This window comes from Ambystoma mexicanum, chromosome 10 (assembly GCF_040938575.1).
Source record: "Ambystoma mexicanum isolate Mex_15411 chromosome 10, UKY_AmexF1_1, whole genome shotgun sequence".
Lineage (NCBI taxonomy): Eukaryota > Metazoa > Chordata > Amphibia > Caudata > Ambystomatidae > Ambystoma > Ambystoma mexicanum.
The window spans coordinates 896855830-896876295 of NC_090932.1; the positions used below are offsets into that span (position 1 = coordinate 896855830).

Sequence of the window (20466 nt, forward strand, 5' to 3'; positions counted from 1 at the left end):
GTCAACACCCACCGCAGGCCTTCGCGATGTTCGTCGGATTCCCCTGGTCTGCATCAGTTCTAAGTCAGCTGCTAGGCGTTGACAAAGGCAGAACATCAGCCCCGAACCCCAGGAGGGGAACAGAGAGAGGCTTCCACCGTAGCTGGGGCGATCCACAGACTGGTCCTGGCTCACATCTAGATTCGGCGCCGCCCCACCAAAGGTCTGGGCCGCGGCTCTCCCATCTGGCTGCTCCACTGTTAATGATGCTTCATGCCCCCACTCACAAGCAGATACCCAAGCCCTACATGTCCCAATTCACACTCAAATTCCCCATTTCTCCTTCCAAACACATGTTCGAGATTCAAATGCCATCTTCCTCACAACCCACATGCCACCATCCCTCCCTCCGAACCCACATAAGATACCAACATCCGTCCCTCCCTACCTACACTAAGAAGCTCCACCTCTCTGATCTACACCCATATGCTTCACCTCTATCTCCAGACTCACTCAGATGGCGCCATCCGCCCTCTCTCTATACCCACACGTGATTACCCAATCCCTTCGAGATACACATGTTCCCACCCCTCCCATAAACCAAACTCTCCTTCTCTCCTCACATCTCTGACGTCTCTAAGAAGTCACACTACCAGCTGCACCTCCTCAGACGTATTCTTCCTTTCCTCTCCTTCCCCAAGAAGCTCACTGTCTCCAGAGCTCTGGTTCTCTCAAGGCTGGACTACTGCAACAGCCTCTTTCTAAATCTGCCTGCTTTTACCCTCCAACCTTTGCAACTCATCTAGAACAGGACTGCGAGACTTGTCCTTGGCCTCAAGCCCAGGCATGGTATCTCTCCAGTACTGAAATCTCTCCACTGGCTCCCAGTAGCTGCGAGGAACTAAGTTCAAAACCCTCAGCATTGTCCACAAAGCCTTCTGGGGCCTGGGGCCTCAATACCTCCAACTCTCTCTCTTCCTAAATATTTTCTTTCTCAGGCTCTTTGCTCATCCGCCTCTAACTCCCTTGGGGTCAGTCGCTTCTCCAAGCAACGAGTTGGCGGTAGATCTTTTTCTTTGGCGGGGGCTTCCCTCTGGAACAGCCTCTCTTCCGCCCTGAAACTTGAGGAGAATCATCTCAGGTTCCAGAAGCACCTCAAAACCTTTCTCTTTGCTTCTGCTTTTTCTCCTCCTCTCCCCTGCTGACTTTCTGACCGAAACTGAGCTGGTTACCTGGCCACCTTCTGATCTCAGGCCCAGGTCCCCTCACCTGCCAGTCGCACACCTGCACTGCCTTCCCGGCAACCCCTGCACTTGGGGACTGTTTCTGTATCCCTACAGTCCCACCACCAGCACCTGACACCTTTTATCTGCACTTACCCCTGCACTTGTCACCTGCTAGCCATACTCACTCGCTGTTATTTATTCTATTATGCACTGCACTATCCCCTCCCCCCCGCACTTTTCCACTTCCCACTCCTATGCAATTGCGCGATCTGAATGACACTTGGCCTAGTAAGATCGGTGTCTGTCTTCCCTCTGCTTCCCCTTCCTTGCCTCGTCGCACCTTGAAACACTTGTGTATAGGCGCGTTATAAATGTCATTATCAACCACCTCCTCTCTAGACATACATACCCCATCCCTCCATTCACAACCAGATGCCCCCTTTCGTTCCCTACAGAGTGCTCCAGCCCTCACTCAGACCCACATGCTCCATCATTCCCTGACATGCCCCCATCATATGCCCTGTCCCTCCATTCCAGATCAACGATACCCCCCTCCGATCCAGACTTCCATCTGTGGCAGCTCGGCAGGTAATTATCAAAATTAGCCTTAAATCTCCTTGAAAGCAAAGTATTGTGCTCCCCCAGGCCCCTAACCCCCTTTCCGCGCTCTCCGCTCCCACCTGCACCCGCTTCCTGGTCTCGTCGTCCTCCCGCCTCCCACCCACCATCTGTTTGGTGTTCAGGCCCTGCTTTGGCGTGGTGTAGCGACCCCCTCCTGCTCGCGAGCCCCACTTCCATCCGTGGCAGCTTGGCCGGTAATTATCAAAATGAGCCTTAAATCTCCTTGAAAGCAAGGTATTGTGCTCCCCCAGACCCCTAACCCCCTTTCCGCGCTCTCTGCTCCCACCCGCCTCCCAGACCGCCCACCTCTCCCGGACCACCCACCCCCCATCTGATTGGTGCTGACAAGAGGACTCCATTCATTACCAATCCTCCTAGGGCAGCCCTCTGCCCGGCAGCCCTTCGGCTAAGGACGGCTCCACTTTGAAGGCTCCTGATCGTATCTGCAGGTATCCGCAGGAGAAGCAAGAAGCCGACAATAAGTGTGGCAAGGGCGGGGACAGAAGCAATTACTTCTCGCGATACTACCCTACCACTCAACCCTAGAAACTAAACCATTGTAAAATCTTCATACTGTGTTTGCATTACGTCTAGAAGTTCACATTTACATATCTGTGGTATAGTTGCATTCATAAAGCGCAAAATTAACCATTGAATTTAGAGGTGCGCCTATTATCCACATTCTGTGCGTGGAGTTCAGTGGGCGTCCTCTGCACTCCTCATTTATGTATACTCTACTCTTCCACACTAGAAGTGTCTCTGATAGCCTCACTGTGCAAAGTTGATTTGTGAAATTGTACTTAGAAGTGCATTAGAAGTTGAACCTAGAAGTGTGCCCAATAGCCCGTCTGTGAAAGTCAAAAGTTGAACCTAGAAGTGTGCCCAATAGCCACTCTGTGAAAGCTGATCTTAGAAGTGTGCCCAATAGCCCCTCTGTGAAAGCTGATCTTAGAAGTGTGCCCAATAGCCCGTCTGTGAAAGTCTAAAGTTGAACCTAGAAGTGTGCCCAATAAACTATGTGAAAATTGAATTTAGAAGCGCATTTAGAAGTCAAATTCAGAAGTATACCCAATTGCATCTCTGTGAAAGCTGAAGCTAGAAGTCTGCCCACTAGCCTCTCAGTGGAAGTTGGATGTAGAAGTGTGCTCAATAGACTATGTAAAAGTGGAATTTAGAAATGCAATAGAAGTTGAATTTAGAGGTGTGCCCAATAACCTCTCTATGAATTTAGAAATGTCCCAATTACTTTGCTGTGAAAGTTGAATTTAGAAGTGTACCCAATAGCCGCTCATTGAAATTTGTATTTCGAAGTGTCCCAATTACTCCTTGGTGAAAGTTGATCTTAGAAGTGTGCCCAATAGCCACTCATTGAAAGCTGTATTTAGAAGTGTTCCCAATAACCCCTCTGTGAATTTAGAATGTGTGCCCTGTAACACCTCTATGCAAAGTTGAATTTAGAAGTGTGCCCAATAGACTCTCTGTGAATTTAGAATATGTGCCCTGTAACAAACACCTCTATGCAAAGCTGAATTTAGAAGTGTGACCTCCGTGAATTTAGAATGTGTGCCCTTTAACACCTCTGAGCAAAGCTGAATTTAGAAATGTCCCCAATAGCAACCCAATGAAAGTTGAATCTAGAAGTGTGCCCAATAGCCTCTCTGTGAAAGCAGAATTTAGAAGTGGGGCCTCTGTGAATTTAGAATGTGTGCCCTGTAACACTTCTGTGCACAGCTGAATTTAGAGATGTTCCCAATAGCACCCCTCTGAAAGTTGAATCTAGAAGAGTGCCCAATAGCCTCTCTGTGAAAGCAGAATTTAGAAGTGGGGCCTCTGTGAATTTAGAATGTGTGCCCTGTAACACCTCCGTGCAAAGTTGAATTTAGAATTTGTGCCCTGTAACACCTCCGTGCTAAGTTGAATTTAGAAGGGTGCCCTGTAACACCTCTGTGCAAAGCGGAATTTAGAAGTGCCCCCAATAGCATCCCTGTGAAAGCTGAATTTAGAAGTGTGACCAATAGCCTCTCTGTCGAAAGTTGAATTAGAAGTGTGCTCAATAAGACTATGTGAAAGTCGAAATCAGAAGTGCATTTAGAAGCTGAATCTAGAAGTGCGCCCAATAGCCTCTCTGTGAAAGTTGAACTAAAAGTGCACCCAATAGACTATCTGAAAGTTGAATTTAGAAGTGCATTAGAAGTTGAACGTAGAAGTGTGCCCAATAACCTCTGTGAATCTAGAAATGTCCCAATTGCCCCGCTGTGAAAGTTGAATTGGAAGTGGGCCCAATATCCTATTAGTCTAATACTGTCCCTGGTTGAATCAACCAATCTCCCTAATAACCGCTCTGTACAAAGTTGACTTTAGAATCATGCCCAATACCCTCCTTGTATAAAGTCGAATTGAGAGAAGTGTGCCTAATATCCCCTCTACACAAAAATTGAATCTAGAGATAGACCTAATAACATCTCTATACAAAATTAAATCTAGAGGTAGACCTAATATCATCCCAGTGTACAGTTGAATTTAGAAGTGTACCTAATAGTCTAATACCTCCTCTTTACAAAATTGAATCTAGAGGTAGGCCTAATACCATCTCTGTGTGCAGTTGAATTTAGAAGCGTACCCAATAGCACCTAATAGCCCAATAACACCTTTGTGTACATTCAAACCGAGAAGTGCACCCAATTGTCTAATATCCCGGTGCAAATTGAGCTTAGAAGTGTGCCTAAAAGCGTGCCCCCACTGAATTTAGAAATACAATTAAAAAGCCCTCCTAAAATCCACCTAAAAGCTTGTACCAAGCATGAGTTCACCCCAGGGTTTCTCGGTAACGACCACCATGGACCGTCTCCACTTCCCGATCTGCCTTTCCTCCCGCCCCCCCCTGCCCAAATCATCCCACCCCACTTCGCATTCCCTACCATTCCCCTCTCCAAACACCAAGCCAGAGGGGCAAGATGGCGAGCCAACCACCCTAAGACCACTCCTCGCCTGAACCCCACCACCGACCAGCCAATGTTAACCATGCCCGCTCCCCCCACTATCATAACAGGCACACCCCGCCCTGCAATCATCAATCCCCCACCCTGCCCACAAACCCCGGCCACCTTTCCCCCGTCTACACCCTTTCCCCTCCCTAAAAACTGCACGCCTAGCCCTAGCAAGAACCGAAGCAGCATCTCTCTCCCTCCGATCCCCCTACCCTCTCTCAGACTCCAATCGCTACAAAGAAACTAAAGAAGAAACGTACCTTGTCCCCCGCAATCTCTCAGCACTCCTCACCTCCCCTGTCTCAACCCACCACCTCATTCCTGCAATCACCTCCTTCCCCGGTGGCTTCACCCTTCCTAAAACCCATCTCCCTCGACTTCTCATCAACTACAACTCCCAACCGCCCACACCCCAACTTCAAATCCCCCGAACCAAACCCGATCATCCTAACACACTCAGCTACCCAACCCCGCCAATTTTTCTGTTCGCCCACTATTCCCATCGAGCATCACCCCCCTAGCCCTCCCCAGTCGCCACTCTCCGCCACCACCACCTTCCGCTCCAGCTCCGAGACCAACCTCGCCTACCGATGTGAACTGCATCCTATTTAATGCCCGATCTGTAGCAAAAAACAGACACAGCATCTTGGACCTCCTCGCCTCTGACAAACCAGACCTGGTTTTTATCACCGAAACTTCGTTCTCCGACGACTTTGCCCCAATCGCTAATGAAGCCCCCCCCCCCTTAACTACTCCCTTATCCAACTTAACCGTCCCTCCAGAGGAGGGGGATTAGCATTCGTCTTCAAGTCTCTCTTCCACGCCTCAGTCATCGACAACCAACCTTCCATTCCTTCCTGCGAATCTCTCCTCGTTAGGCTATCCCTCTCCCCATCGCTCTCACACAGCTTCTTATTAATATACAGGCCCCCTGGCTACGATAGACAATTTGCAAACAACCTGTGCGACTCTATTGCCACCCTTCAACTAAACCATCCCAACCTCACCCTTCTTGGAGACTTCAATATATGGCTCGACATCCCCACCAACCCTATGACACACTCTGGTTGACGGTTTGGACGCAATTAACCTCCAACCTCACACAAACAGCCCGACTCACTATAAAGTACACACTCTTGATGCCATCTTTAGCTCCAACACCATGATTCTTTTAAAGCCCCCCACGCCTATCCTCTGGTCCGATCACTTCATTCTCTATTTCGCCATTCACTCACCCGACCCCCTTCCCATACTTGAATCTGAACCCCCAAATCTACGCAAATGCTGGAAAAAACTAATAATCGTGCCAGACCTAGCCGACGCACTCCTCCAGTCTCCACCTCCTACCTGCCAACTCAACAAACAACTAACTCCCAACACCTTTGACTCATGGCTCAACGCATCTCTGATGCCGCTCACACCCTCTTGCAAACCATCAACCCGCCGTGGCCTCTTCCCCAGATGGTTCACTCCTGAGTTGAAAACCACTAAACGACAATATAAATACCTAGAACGCAAATAGAAGAAAGACAAAACCCAGGAGAACAGGACCACCTTGGCCCAACACCTTTATCAGTACAAGGCCGAAATCCGAAAAGCAGAAAAAGCCCACTACAACTCCCGAATCCTAAACTGCAAAAACCCAAGCAAAGAACTCCACAAAATCATCTCCGAATTCACCAATCCGGCTTGTAACACGACCGTCCCGACTCCCTCTCCCTCGACTTTTACACCACGGCTCTCGAAAGAACAAATACTCTAGCCACCGAACTGGCTCTCTAACAACCACCAAGCAATTCTTCCCCCATACCAGCCGACCCACCAGCTGAGACCACCACGCAACCAACGTTCGAATCCTTTAGTCCAATATCACTAGAGCAATTTCTCAAACTTCTATCTGCCCGCAAACCATCTGGCTCGCCGCTGGACCCTTGCCCAGCCACAACCCTCAAAGAAATCTTCACGTCCACCTGCGCAGGAGAACACGCAAGATCCATCATAAATGCCTCCCTTTCCTCTGGTATCTTTCCAGACGCATTCAAAATGGTTCATGTCAAACCTCCAATTAAAAAACCTTTGCTTGACCCCCTCGAGCCCAAAAACTACCGCCCCATCTCAAACACCAGATTCCTTGCCAAACTCATTGACCAAACTGCCTACTCGCAACTAAATGCCTTTGTCGAAGCCAACCATCTCCTAGACCCCGCTCAATCAGGTTTCAGAGCCCGTCACGGAGCTGAAACCACCCTAACCTCAATTTGGGATGACATTAAAATGACGGCAGACTCCGCGGGATGCGCAGCGCTAATCCTTCTTGACCTATCTGCCGCCTTTGACACGATCAATCACTCAATCCTCCTAGACCGCCTCCACTCCCTAGGAATTTGTGGAACCGCTCTTAAATGGATAGCTTCATTCCTCAAAGATCGGTACCAAATAACAATACTCTCCACCTATACCTCCCATGCCCGACCAGTCGACACGGAATCCCACAAGGAGCATGCCTATCCGCCCTCCTGTTCAATCTCTACTTGATCACCCTCCCACCAATAATTTGTTCACACAACATCCTGCGCTACAACTACGCCGACGACACTCAACTAATTCTAAAACTCCTGAACTCAAAACCCAACTCCCGACCTGACATGGCCTCCTGGACATAGAACTCTGGATGACCCAAAGCCACCTCCTGTTAAACCCCTCCAAAACGGAAATCATGGTATGTGGCAACTCCAAACTCCTTCCGCACCCACTACCCTGGCATCCGCCATGGGCAACTCACCGACCCCCTCCAACTCAGTGAAAAATCTTGGATGCACCCTTGACTCTGACTAACGCTCTCGTGCCAAGTCAACAACGTCTCAAAGTTCTGCCACTACCACCTTAAAACCCTTAGGCGCATCTTTCCATATCTCTGCTTTCCCAACAGACTCTCCGCAGTCCAATCAATCGTTATATCAAGACTGGACTACGCAAACCCCCTATACCTCGGAGTCCACGCTTACCAACTGAATAAACTCCAAAGGGCACAAAATGCGGCAGCCAAATTGCTACTCGCGCTCGGCCCAAGAGACCACATCTCCCCAGCCCTCAAGACGATGCACTGGCTTCCAGTAGCCCGAAGGGTGACTTTCAAAACCTTGTGCATCTCCCATCGAGCACTGCATAAAACCGGGCCTCAATATCTCCAAGACAAGCTAAAACCCTACCACCCCCCAAGCACCCTAAGATCAAGCTCAGCTGGTCTCCTAGTCATTCCGAAGACTAACTCAATCAGGTTAGGCGGAACACCATTCTCAGCCTTGGCCCCCACGCTATGGAACTCACTCCCAACCCACATCCGCCTAACTGAGGATTTAATGTCTTTCCGCAAACTGCTGAAAACCTGGCTCTTCCCCTAAAACCAACGAGTACCAAATTAACCCAAACAGACCAACAGCAACTCAAGGACACCAATCCATCAAACCACCTGATGCGAGAAACTAACAGCTAATAACCCCTAATATAAACTAGAAATGAAAACAGAATTAAACGAATAAAGTAGATCAAAGCAGTGAAACAATGAATAAGAGTAAAATCATACGGAAACAGTAAAGAGATTTAAACTCCTGAAATGAACAGAATACATGTGGAATGAACAAAGTGAATGGCGTGGATGAATTAGTCAGAATGGATGAAACAGGTGGAACAAAGGAATGCGCTAAGTGGAAGAATGCAGGACTGGAAGAACAGATACCTATATAGTTCAAATGAGTGTGGAAATCAAATGAATATGTAGATCGGATGAGTGTATGGAATGGATGAACATGTTGAGTGGATGAGTGAGTAGAGCGGCCGGGTGTGTAGAACGGAAGAGCGTGTGGCGCAGAGGAGTGCGTAAATAGAGAGGAGCGAGTAGAACGCACGAGTGCATAAAACAGATCAATGTCCAGAACGGATGAGCGTAAACCAGATAAGTGTGTAGAACAGATGAGTATGTAGAGCACATGAGTGTGGATAACGGATGAATAGGGAAGTGCGAAGAGTGTGTAGATAGCTGGAGCAGATGAATGCACAGACCTGGTGAATGTACAGGGCGAATGAGGATATAGAGTGGATGAGTATATAGAACCAATGAATATATAGATCGAATGAGTGCATAGAGCGGACAAGTGGATAGAGCGGATGAGGGGATAGAACGGATGAAGGTATGAACGAAAGTGTAGAGACGAATATATGGAACAGGATATTGCTGTTGAATGTGTGTAAAGCACAAGTGCTTAAAGCGGAGGAGTGAGAGGGGACGAGCGCGTAGAGTGGACGAGCGCGTAAAACAGGTGAATAAATAGTACATGTGAGGGCATGAAGCAGATGAATGCCAAAGTGAACGAGTGCCTGGAGCGAAAGAGTGCCCAGAGTGAACGGACGTGTCGTGTAGAGCGGACAAGTTCGTAGAATGAACAAGCACAGATTGCATCCAATACTGATGAATGCGTAGAATGGATGAATACGCAGAGCTGCCGAATGCGTGGAGCATGGGACAGACAGGAATGCACGCGTGGGGTAACCAGAAGTGCATGCGTGGGGCCGACTGGAGTATGCACGCGGAGCAGACTCGAGCGGGAGGGGCGAGCCGGAATGCATGAGCGCATGGAACTGACCAGAGTGTATGGAGCAGACTGGGATGCATGGAGTGGATAGGAGTGCATGGAACGGACTGGAGCGCATAGAATTGCGTGACGTATATAGTATGGTATGGAATGCAATGCAGAGAACGTTTGAAAGAGCATATAACCCATCATATCACACCACCACGCTTACTCTCTCCTTTACATCACCTCTCAACTAGAACACAGAGATACTATGACACCATTCGGTATATCTGTTCTCATACCAAAATCCGCCGCTCTCTCCACATCATTCTAAGTAAACACTGCTGGTTACACACCCCCCAGCCAGGCGTTCTCCTCAGGCCTAACGCAGCCACATCCGGTCTGGATAAATCCTGCCAGATCTAACACATACCCCAAATCTCTCAACCACCACACCTACTGCTAAGCAGCTATTACACGGATACCGCACGAGCTGCACACATACCCGGTGCTCACACGCACCTTTGACTCTCTCTACTGATCTGAACTTCGGTTTCTGAGGGCGTTCAACCTACCAGCGCCTTCAGACCATACCAATGTTATATAAGGCGCAATATAAATGCAAAATAACAATAACTCCACCATGATGCCCAATCCCTTCCTCAAGACCCATACCATGATGCCCCATCCTCCCTCCACACAGCAAGATGGCCCCATCCCTCCCTCCAGACCCACACCAATGTGTCCTATGCCTCCCTTCACACCCACAATGTCGCCATCGTTTCCGACCCACACCCATGTGCCACATCCCCCCTTCTCAGACCCACACGAATATTCCCCATCCCTACCTCCAGAGCCACACCAAGATGCCCCATCCCACCCTCCAGATGCACAGATGTCCCCATCGCACCCACACCAGGATGCCCCAATCCACCCTCCAGACCAACAGATGCCCCATACCTGTTCCAGACCGACACCAATGTGCCACCACCCATTGCAGACCCACCAAGATCCCACCATCCACAGCAAGATGCCCCATCCTGCCATCCAGACCCACACCTAGATGAACCATCCCTCCCCCAGACACAGACCAATGTCCCCCACCCCTCCCACCAAACATGCCCTTATCCCCTCCCTCCGGACCCACACCAACATGCCCCATGCCACCCTCCAGACCAACAGATGCCCCACACCGGTTTCAGACCAACACCAATGTGCCCCCCTCCACTGCAGACCCCACCATCCCTCCCTCCAGACCCACACCAATAGGACCCCAACACTGCCTCCAGACCCACACCAGTGTCGACATCCCTCCTTCCAGACCCACACCACTGTACCCCAATCCTCCGTCCAGACCCACACCAATGTGCACCAACCCCCCTCCAGACCCACACCACTGTGTACCTATCCCTCCCAACCCACACCACTGTAGCACAACCTTCCCTCCAGACCCACACAACTGTGTCACTATCCGTCCATCCAGACAGACACCACTGTGTCCCTATCCCTCCCTCCAGATCCACACCACTGTGTCCCTAAGCTCCCAACCCACACCACTGTACCCCTATCCCTCCCGAACCACACCACTGTACACCCAACCCTCCCTCCAGACCAACACCACTGTGTCCCTATCCTTCCATCCAGACCCACACCGATGTGTCCCTATCCCTCCAGATCCACACCACCGTGCCCTATCCCTCCCTCCAGACCCACACCACTGTGTCCCTATCCCTCCAGAACTAAGCTGAACATGATTTGTAAAGTAAATGTGATGTTCCTCTCCCCGTCTCGTCTCAACCTGGAGTCTTGCAGGAAAGTTCAAGGTTTCCCGAAGAAAATACAAATAGTATTCAAAGACAGCCAATAGCAGACGGATTGCTGCTGCTCTTGCAGGCAGTGCCTTCCCGGTTCCCGCTCAGAAAAGTGACGAGGCACAAGCGAAGTCGAACACTCTAGGGTCTTGCATGCCGAAGAAAATACCCGTCTTGGACCTACAGCCTCCAAGAATCCCGCTCAACGCTCACTAAAATTGCTCCGGAACCGGTTCATTGCGCCGGAAAAATCAAAATGATGACGTAACACGTCACGTGAATAAGAGTGGGCGGGCCGTTGCTATGGTCCGTTTCTCTGATGGGAAGTAGTCGCTACCATGTGTAATCACGTGACTTGATTCTAAAGCAGGAAAGATGTCAGCTATAGTCCTTGTGAGGGGAGGAAAGTTGCCGAGCGTTCCTGCTTTGCTGAAACAGCACCGGTAAGTGTCTCCCTTGTCTAGGGGGTGAACCCGTACAGCATCGGGAAGATGGGTTATGAATACTATTCGACCCCCGCGTTTGTGTGCAGCGATCCTGCCAGTGCTACTGACATTGACTTACTACTGACCCCTACGTGCAATGAAGAGCTAGACTACACCAAGCACGTGGTTGCTTGCTTCTTTGCAGCCAATCTCGGCCTTCTTTGGGGAGCGGCCCACTCTTGTCAGCTCTGTCCCATATTGTGTTTGCCAGGCATTAATGTGATTATGTGACACCAATAAATTACAATGTCACCAAAAATAAAGACATCTATTTTTTTTAAACGAATGTATGATTTTCTTTTATGCCATTTGTTATTCATGGAGCGGTGCAGATGTTTGGGATAGTTGTCTCGTTATGTGCTTAGGCTGGTGCCGATTTAGTATTGGTGCACTGTAGTCCAGTCGGCACTGATGAATCTCGGACAGAGTTACTTGGAGTCCCTTATCCGTTTGTGGTCCCTTACATTTTCGTTTCTCCTTACTGTCTGTTTCAGGACACATAGCAGGCTTGCAAGGGGCATTATGGTTATGTTCTTTAGGGTGTAAAGCAATTGGGTCCTCGTGTTATAAGCACTGGGATGAGCAAGAGGGAGGCTGGTGTAATGTGCTTTCTGAAAGCAGCATGTGGGCTTTTTATGATCATAATACAACAACTGAAAGAGCACACGTTTTGAACCTCCCCATGATGAAATAGAAAAATATCATAAAATGCTTGTAGAGTAAAGGACCTTCAGAGGTCCGAAGGAAGTCCAAGGGAAGTGCTGCTCGCAGCATTCTGAGCAGGCAGGCAGCAGAGCAGGAAGCTGCCTCACAACCTCCTGCTTAAACAATAAAGACTTCCTGAGCATAGAAACCACAAGAGGTCTTTATCACTTACTTCAATAGATATAGTAGTGTATGTTGGAAGGTCATTGTTATGTGTTAACAGCATTTGTGCTAAAGTAAAATAAAGGCACATAAACACAACCACTGGCTTGGTGTCATCATTGACAGGCCATTACAATGCTGTTAAAAAATGGTTTGTGGACGCTCCATTACTGAGTCCTTCTCTTCCTTGTTCCACTAAAGACAGGAATTCCCAGTATCTCTCAAGCCCCTCTGCTGAAATGGAGAGGGTTTAAGGGCCTTCCCCACCAACCCTCATCCTGCCCTATACAAAAGCAGCAGACCTTCCCAATTACCTCCAGGGAATGTTGGGGTTCATGGACTGGGTAAAGAAGAGAAGGACTCATAGTAATGGGATTGTAGGTAAACTATCAGAACATTACCCCCTCATCACTCTTCTTCGTTCTAGTCCTTAACACTGTGTGGACACACCGGTAACTACACACACATGCCAACATTCCGACGCACCTGGGAGGGAGATTTTGTTTGATAAATTGGAAGATGTAATTCCCATAGGAATGCATTGGTACTGGAATTAATTTAGGTGGGAGAATGTGAAAAATAGCAAGATTTTTCATTGAAAAGTTGGGAGTCTCACACCTAAATCGGGAGGGTTAGCATGTGTGCTACACAGATGCAGTGCAACACACCCACGTTTAATCAAAAACATTTTTAGTCATTGGTGTTACAGGGTAGTATTCGCCCCGGGTCCCCTCTGTAATCCGGCCCAGCCCCCGTACCTTAAGAAGCACTCGGACACAGGTCTGCTCATTACGGGTTCCCGGCAGCTGCTGCCGCACACGGTCGACCCCTTTATTAACTGCACATGCGCGGCAGCCACCCTGCCGTCACACATGCATACCCCCACACGTGACTCCGTAACATTCCTATTTTTTCATAACAAACTACATGTGCATAACTTGCATAAACTTGCTGTCAGTATGACATTTTGAACAGGTACATAATACACTAAACTCACTCAAGTCCCAACGTGTCCCATTCTGGTCCTCATTAACTCGGGTCCAGAATGTAGTCCTTGAACCTGGTCGGACATCTCCGGCCTTCGCGACGGTGGTAGAGTCCTTCCTCCCAGCCGGGGTCCTGGCTAGGTACTTCTAGTTCAGGGTCTCTGGAATCCTCTTCAGGTCCCGGCCCACTCACTGAGGCTCTAGCCCTCCTGCAGCCGATTCTTCCCATGGACCACGGGCGTTCACCTTCTTGAAGAAACAGGAATTTCTCGTGACCGTTCACCGTTGGTCGGATGCCGTCACCATGGACCCGTTGACATGGGTTACCACCATGGGGGTAAGCTCGTAGTTTAGGGACAGTTTACCCTCTGGTTTCCGGTTCCTCACTAGGACAGTATCTCCTACTTCAATATCCGCAGACTTCAACCGTCTCCTGGCATTCTCACTCTCATTGCACACCTGCCGGTCCTCCAGTGTCTTTGGTCATCGATTACCCCGGGCGGCCGGCCCTCGGTCTTGGGTAGCAACCCCCTCAGGCATCGGTTGAACAGGGCCTCTGCTGGGGCCACTCCCGTGGACTGATGGGGTGTTGATCGATACCCATGCAGGAACTGGTACAGAGTTCATCTCAATTCCCCTCCCTGGCCCTGGGAGATCCGAAATATCTTGTTGAGGGTCTGCATGAACCGCTCCACCTCCCCATTTTACTCTAGGCTAGCTGGGAGTCACTTTCAATCGATTCAATGCACGGTTCTTTGCTCACTGGCATGGCTAATTGACACCAGAGGCATTGGTGAACATATTCATCAACCCTCCTCTCAAGGTCAGAGAACCAAACTTTGGCTCTCAGTCTTGCCTTAGTCTTGGCCGTGCCCTGATAGCCACTCTGTGCAAGCTCCAGTACTATTTCCACCAGCCTTCTTGGAACCACCATCTGTCTCCCTCGCCGTAACAGGCCTTCATCTGACTTGGACAACTCGCGTCATGCTCGCCACAATCTCTGCAGATCTTGCTGAGTGGCCTTTTCCCTCTGGGACATGTCTGCCAGTGCCGATTTCCAGTCCACACTGTCTATGGCGTTTGGACAAGTTGGAAACGTCCATCGGCCTGTGAGGCCTCGGCCAGTTCAGTCAGTGTACGAGCTATTGGCATGGCCGCATCAATCACTTGTCAGACAAAGTCCTCACAGTCCCACATTGACTGCCAGGTTTTTGATGAACCTCCCACAATAATTATCCATCCCTAGGAAGCTCTGCACCTCGGAGGCATTGACGTATGTCCTTCACCTTCTGTGGGTCAGGTGAGATCCCCCCCGGAGTGGAAAATGAACCCGAAGAATTCAATGCTCCCCTTCAGGAACAACATTTTTTTCACGATGTTACGTCAGACCCAGATCACAGATTCTCTTCAATGCCTTCTCGAGCCTGACCATGTGCTCTGTTTCGGACGTTGCATACACCAGGATATCGTCACTGAGATTGATTACACCCTCCAATCCCGCAAGGGCACCCCTGATGACGTTCTGGAAGAACTCAGCAGCTACGGAGATCCCAAAACTCAACCGTTTGTACTGATACAGGCCATTGTGGTTGGTGAATGTGGTAATATATTGGGAGTCCGGGTGCAACTGAAGCTGGTGATACCCCAAGCGCAAATCAAGCTTTGAGAACTCTTTGGCTCCCTGCAGCTCACCTACCACATCATCGAGCTTTGGTGTCAAGTGGCGTTCCCTCTTGATGGTCAGGTTGGGTAGCCTCATGTCCACGCAAATGCGTACAGCTCCCGGCTGCTTTGGCTTGGCCGCCACAATGATGGGCGACACCCATGGTGTCGGGCCATCAATCTTTTGGAAAATGTGTAGATCCACAAGAGTTTGCAGCTCCTGCTCCACTTGCACTGGTAGGTGGAATGGTATGCGTCTGTGCTTCAGCGCCGTTGGGCGCACTGACTTATCTATATGTAATTTGACCGGTTCCCCTTTCAGCTTACTTACTCCTTGAAAGAGATCCGCAGATCTGTTGGTAATTTCTTGGATGTCTGCTTTGTACACAGAGAGTGCAAAGTGCACAATGTCGAGTGCCTCAGACACGGTGCAACTCAGGACGAATGTGGGCTGACGTCGGTCACAAAGAATTTCGCCTTGATAGAATGATCTGTGTGAGTGACAGCTGCAGTAAACGCCCCCTGGAATGGAAGAGGCTGAACCCCACCGAATTAATAGATTTTCACTTTGGTTTCAGCCAGCGCTGGTGGTCCCGGCAATGCCTCATTGTGCCGTGTGGCCATCACACAGACTGATGCACCTGTGTCGATTAACAATGGGGTAGGAGTCTCACAAATGTCCATCACACACGTGGGCTGCCTTCGCTTATTGGCTTTGGAATCAATGTTCGATATGAAGAATACTTCTTCTTCCTCCTACACGATCTCTAGCTCCTGGAACTCCTGTTACACCGCAGCCACATTTCTTTGTTTTTTGTGTTGGCATATATTGCTCGATCTACTCAGACCTCGTGGGATAGGCACTGGATTTCCCGCCCGGCATATTCTAGCAAAATGTTCTGCGGTCCCACAACGCCCACACACCCTCCCTTTTGCGGGGCATTCGTTGGAGTGTGTAAGGTCGTTCCCACACTTTGGGTATTGCTGTGGTAAATCAGTTTTCTTCTGGGACGGGCCATTGTTCACTGTTCGTTCAATGGCATAGGCCTCTTCCCCCTTTCCCGACTTGTCTGCAGCGTCCATCATGGTGGCGTGGTTGTCTGCCAGGTCATAGGACCTGCCTATGTCGAGGATTAGCGCCAAAGTGAGGCCAGGTTCCCGGAACTACAGCCTTGGATGAGCTGATTCCGGACCATCCCCTCTTCATTCTTCCACTGGCACGTTCTAGCCAGGTGTCGCAGTCTCCCAAAGAAATGATTGTGAGACTCGTTGTCCTGTTGCCTCTCGCTGCACTTCACAAAGCGATCGAACTCTTGGTTGGCCAGGGGAAGGAAATGTGCCTTGACGGTGTCCTTCACAGCCTGGTAGGTGACAGCCGTTGAGTTCAGCGACTCGAAGACACGATTAACTTCAGAACCTGCAGCATACAGCAGTTTCGCTATCTTCACATCATCTTCCGTCTCCCCACTGGCCCTAAAATACATTTCCAGTTTCTTGATCCACAAGAGCCACTTCGGACCCAGTTTCAATGGAGGGCCCGACATATCAAATTCTGACATGGGAGCCAGCGGGCCCTGTTGTCTGGGCATCGGCCTGACAGGAGGCTGCGCAACAACTGGAGGCAGAGCCACAGCCCCTTGGGTGCCATCCCCATTGTTGTTCATAGCTGAGGACCGCACAGGCACCTCTCATACACTTGGAGGCCGCAAGTCCGCAGAGGCGAAGGTTTCCGGAAGCAACAGCAGGTCCTGGCATAGCTGTGGCTCACAAGGCACTGAGCAGGGCGTGCCTCACTCTTGGCGTGATGAGCGGGGATGAGGGCATAGAAAAATGTCACTGTACTAGGGAAGAGGATGGTGTCTGCTTCATAGATGTATTCTTACATTTGGGCCTCCCCACATGCCAGTCCAGCACACCTTCCAACTTGCAGAGGAGAAGGATGTAAGGAGATCAGACAGTGATCTTGTATTTAATTTTTTTGTTGTTGAAGAAAGTCCTGGAAACTGTCTAGTTATGTCAAAAATTACCTGGAAACGCTCAAAAAATTGCCCTGGACGGAGCACCGGAGCACGAGCACCCTGTGAGACGCCGCAACCATCAGGCACACATGATGGCGGTCACACGTGCACTGCGCGGGTGACGCATCTAGTGGGCATCGAGAAAATGCTCCCAAATCCAGTCTTGCTCTTGCAGCGTCTCTTCCCCACTCAGCGGCGTCCACGTTGCTAATGTGACAGCGTAGTATTCGCCCAGGGTCCCCTCCGTAATCGAGCCCAGCACCCCGTACCTTACGAAGCACTCGGACACAGGTCTGTTCATTACGGGTTCCCGGCGGCTACTGCCGAACACGGGCGTCCCCTTTATTAACTGCGCATGCGCGACGGCCACACTGCCTTCACGCATGTGTATCCCCACACGTGACTCCGTAACATCTGGCAGAAGACACCACTGCTGAACCAAAAGACTATCTCGGAAGACCAACGTACCATTTATAGCCTGAGATAAAAAATCTCAGGGCAAACCCACGTGGTAGCCCTCTAGATATTCCACACTGGGACACCCTAAAAGGCAGCCTAGCAGGCTGACTGAGCACAGGTGGACCTACCCTGCAAAGATTCAGGAGGGCGTAGATTAGAATGTTTATATACTATTGTAATTACTGTTTTTTATCACATAGTCAGAATAGCTCTAGATGGCTGCCAACAGGCATGTGCCGGACAGAAAGTGACAAATAACAGCTCCAGTTTCCTGTAGCTTGCAGTCATAGCCAAATACAACTTCACCATCCTGCCCACATCTAAATGGTGTGCCAAAGAGGACCAGAACTGCCAGAGAACTAACTAAGAGTAGGGAGGATTAGATCCTTGTGAAGATGACAGTAAGACATGATCTTGGGATAAAAGAGGCAAGGGGGGCACAGCACCTTGTAGCCAAGGTTTCCATCCATCGGTTCTCCCCTCTGTTCTCCCTCATCCTACACCAGTACCTACTGTCGACTCCTGGATAGAAACCCTCATCAACGTTCACCAGGAGGCCAAAGAAAACGTAGAGAGGGCCAGAAAATAGACTAAGAGGTATGCAGATTTAAAAAGGAGACCAGGTCCTTCTTATGCTATCGATGATCTGGTCTGGTTGTCTTCGAAATTACTACCCCCGCATCTACGGCCAAACAAGTTGGCCCCTCGGTACTATGGTCCATTCCCCATCAAGGAAATTATCAATCCAGTTTCATACCGGATTAGACTACCAGACTCTTGGAAGAGAATTCACCCAGTATTCCACACATCCTTATTAAAACCCTACAACCAATCCTCCCGGAAATCCTGCCGACCTCCTCCTCTACTGGTCGACAACCAATTGGAGTATGAAGTACCCCGAATATGTGATTCCAGGTATAAATGGGGTTAGCTTCAATACCTGGTTGAATGGAAAGGATATCCTCCTAGTGAAAGAACCTGGGAGCCACTTTCTAATCTCAAGGCCCCTCGACTACTCAGAAGATTTCACCTTATACACCTGGGCAAACCTGGTGGAACAGGTTTTCGGAGGAGGCATGCTGTCATGACACACAGCACACACCCCTTCTGGACTTCCTGGTCCTTATCGCGACAGGGCTTGTATTCATTGTTTTTTCCAATATGGCCGTATCACATGACGCGCCTCGCACCAGCTTTCACGGCGGACATTGTACGTCCCATAAATGTGCCACACCCCTGCGGCACTGCGCGTCTCAATGCTATTGCGAAGTAGCAACCAGATGTGTGCTCCGTAGCTCGCGGTATTGTATCCTTTGCTTCTTCGAGCTTACCCCATCCTAGTCCCTTTCCTTCCTTTCTTGATTACTGGACTCGTGTGCTTGTTGTGCACCCTGTTACTTTCCCGGACTCCTGGATCCATGCATCCCGGAACCTTGAACGCACGCTGGAGTCGGAAGAGACTCGTGCAGCTTTATTCAAGACTCGATCAGTTCGCAAGAAGGCATCAACCAAGAAATCCAGCAAAGATCGAACTCAGGTGCGAAGAGGGGAACTCCTTGACATCTAGATTATACCCCAAAAGGGCATAAAAAATGCTTGACACGTTGGATGAATAGGCCAGGGTTGATGGACTACGTATTAGCATTGGAAAAACAAAAACTATGGCTTTATGGGGGTGGGGGGAAAGCATCTTCACCCTAAATTTGTGTGGACGATTGTCCAGAAACCCATTGAAACTGTTGAATGCTAAAGTATTTGGGCGTGTATATCGATAATAAGTTCAAATAGACACCTCACAGGGAGGAGAATCGGGTACATTGTATGAGGATTGCATGCGCTCTGAGCCTATTATTAGCCGGCAGGGAGGATGCTCCATTTTTTGTTGTTGTTGTAAATAATGTTTTATTTCCAGTAGAACCAGCAACCTTACAGACATTGTATCACATCAGACCACATGTTACATTACTACTTCGTCTATTTATTCCCTAATACCCCCAAATTCCCACCACCCTCATCCCAGCCTATTAGACATCAGTTCTAGTATATCCATCGATGGACATTCCATTGTAAAAATATGCATCAAATGCATGTTTTTGAGGGGTAAAGGGAAAAAAAATTGAGGGGCTTTAAAGGGTAAACAAGCCAGGGGGGATCCAGTGTCCAATGTGAAACCTACTTTCGCTAATGTTTGAGCTACTTCCTCCCAAAATCTGGCAACCTCTATACAGGCTCAGAACATATGAATCAAATCTGCATCTACCTCCCCACATTTCGGGCAAGTTTGTATCGCTCCCTGGCCAAACCTTGATATTCTGTTCAGTCAAATACGCCCTGTGGGTAATATACAATTTGAATCTGCTGAAGCCTTGCATTCCTAGATACCTTTTTGTGGTACACCATAGCTCTCCTCCACATTGCATCTGACATTGGCTCTCCCAAATCTGCCTCCCACTGCCGTCTCGTCTGAATCCACTCCTTCCCCACCCTAGACATTAGCAACTCGTAAATCCTCAAGACTTCATGCCCACCTTCTGACACATCATAAAACGTCTCCATTGTTTCATCTGGTTGTCGACCTCGGGCCATCTACGCAGAATTATTCGCAGCAGACAAGAATGACCTGGGTGTACTCCTGCCTCCTCTTTCAGGTCCCCAAATTCTTTAGGAACCCCCTCCTTAATCACATCCCCTATCGTAGCTATCCTGTTCGGTTCCCAGTATTTCTGGATATTCAACCGCCATTGGTCACTCACTTCCTCTAATGCCATAAGTGGAATCTGCGGGGAATATGGTG

General features: G+C 49.4%; 1 protein-coding gene across 1 annotated transcript in view; it reads left to right on the plus strand.

Annotated features, from left to right (window-relative positions):
* The first annotated feature begins 11503 nt into the window (after positions 1–11503).
* The window catches only part of MCCC1 (methylcrotonyl-CoA carboxylase subunit 1), a 577485-nt gene continuing 568522 nt past the window's right edge, over positions 11504–20466 (plus strand). The window contains exon 1 of the mRNA XM_069618652.1: positions 11504–11638. Within this exon, the coding sequence (XP_069474753.1) occupies positions 11571–11638 (68 nt within the window). The 5' untranslated portion in view covers positions 11504–11570. The remainder of the gene's footprint in view (positions 11639–20466) is intronic.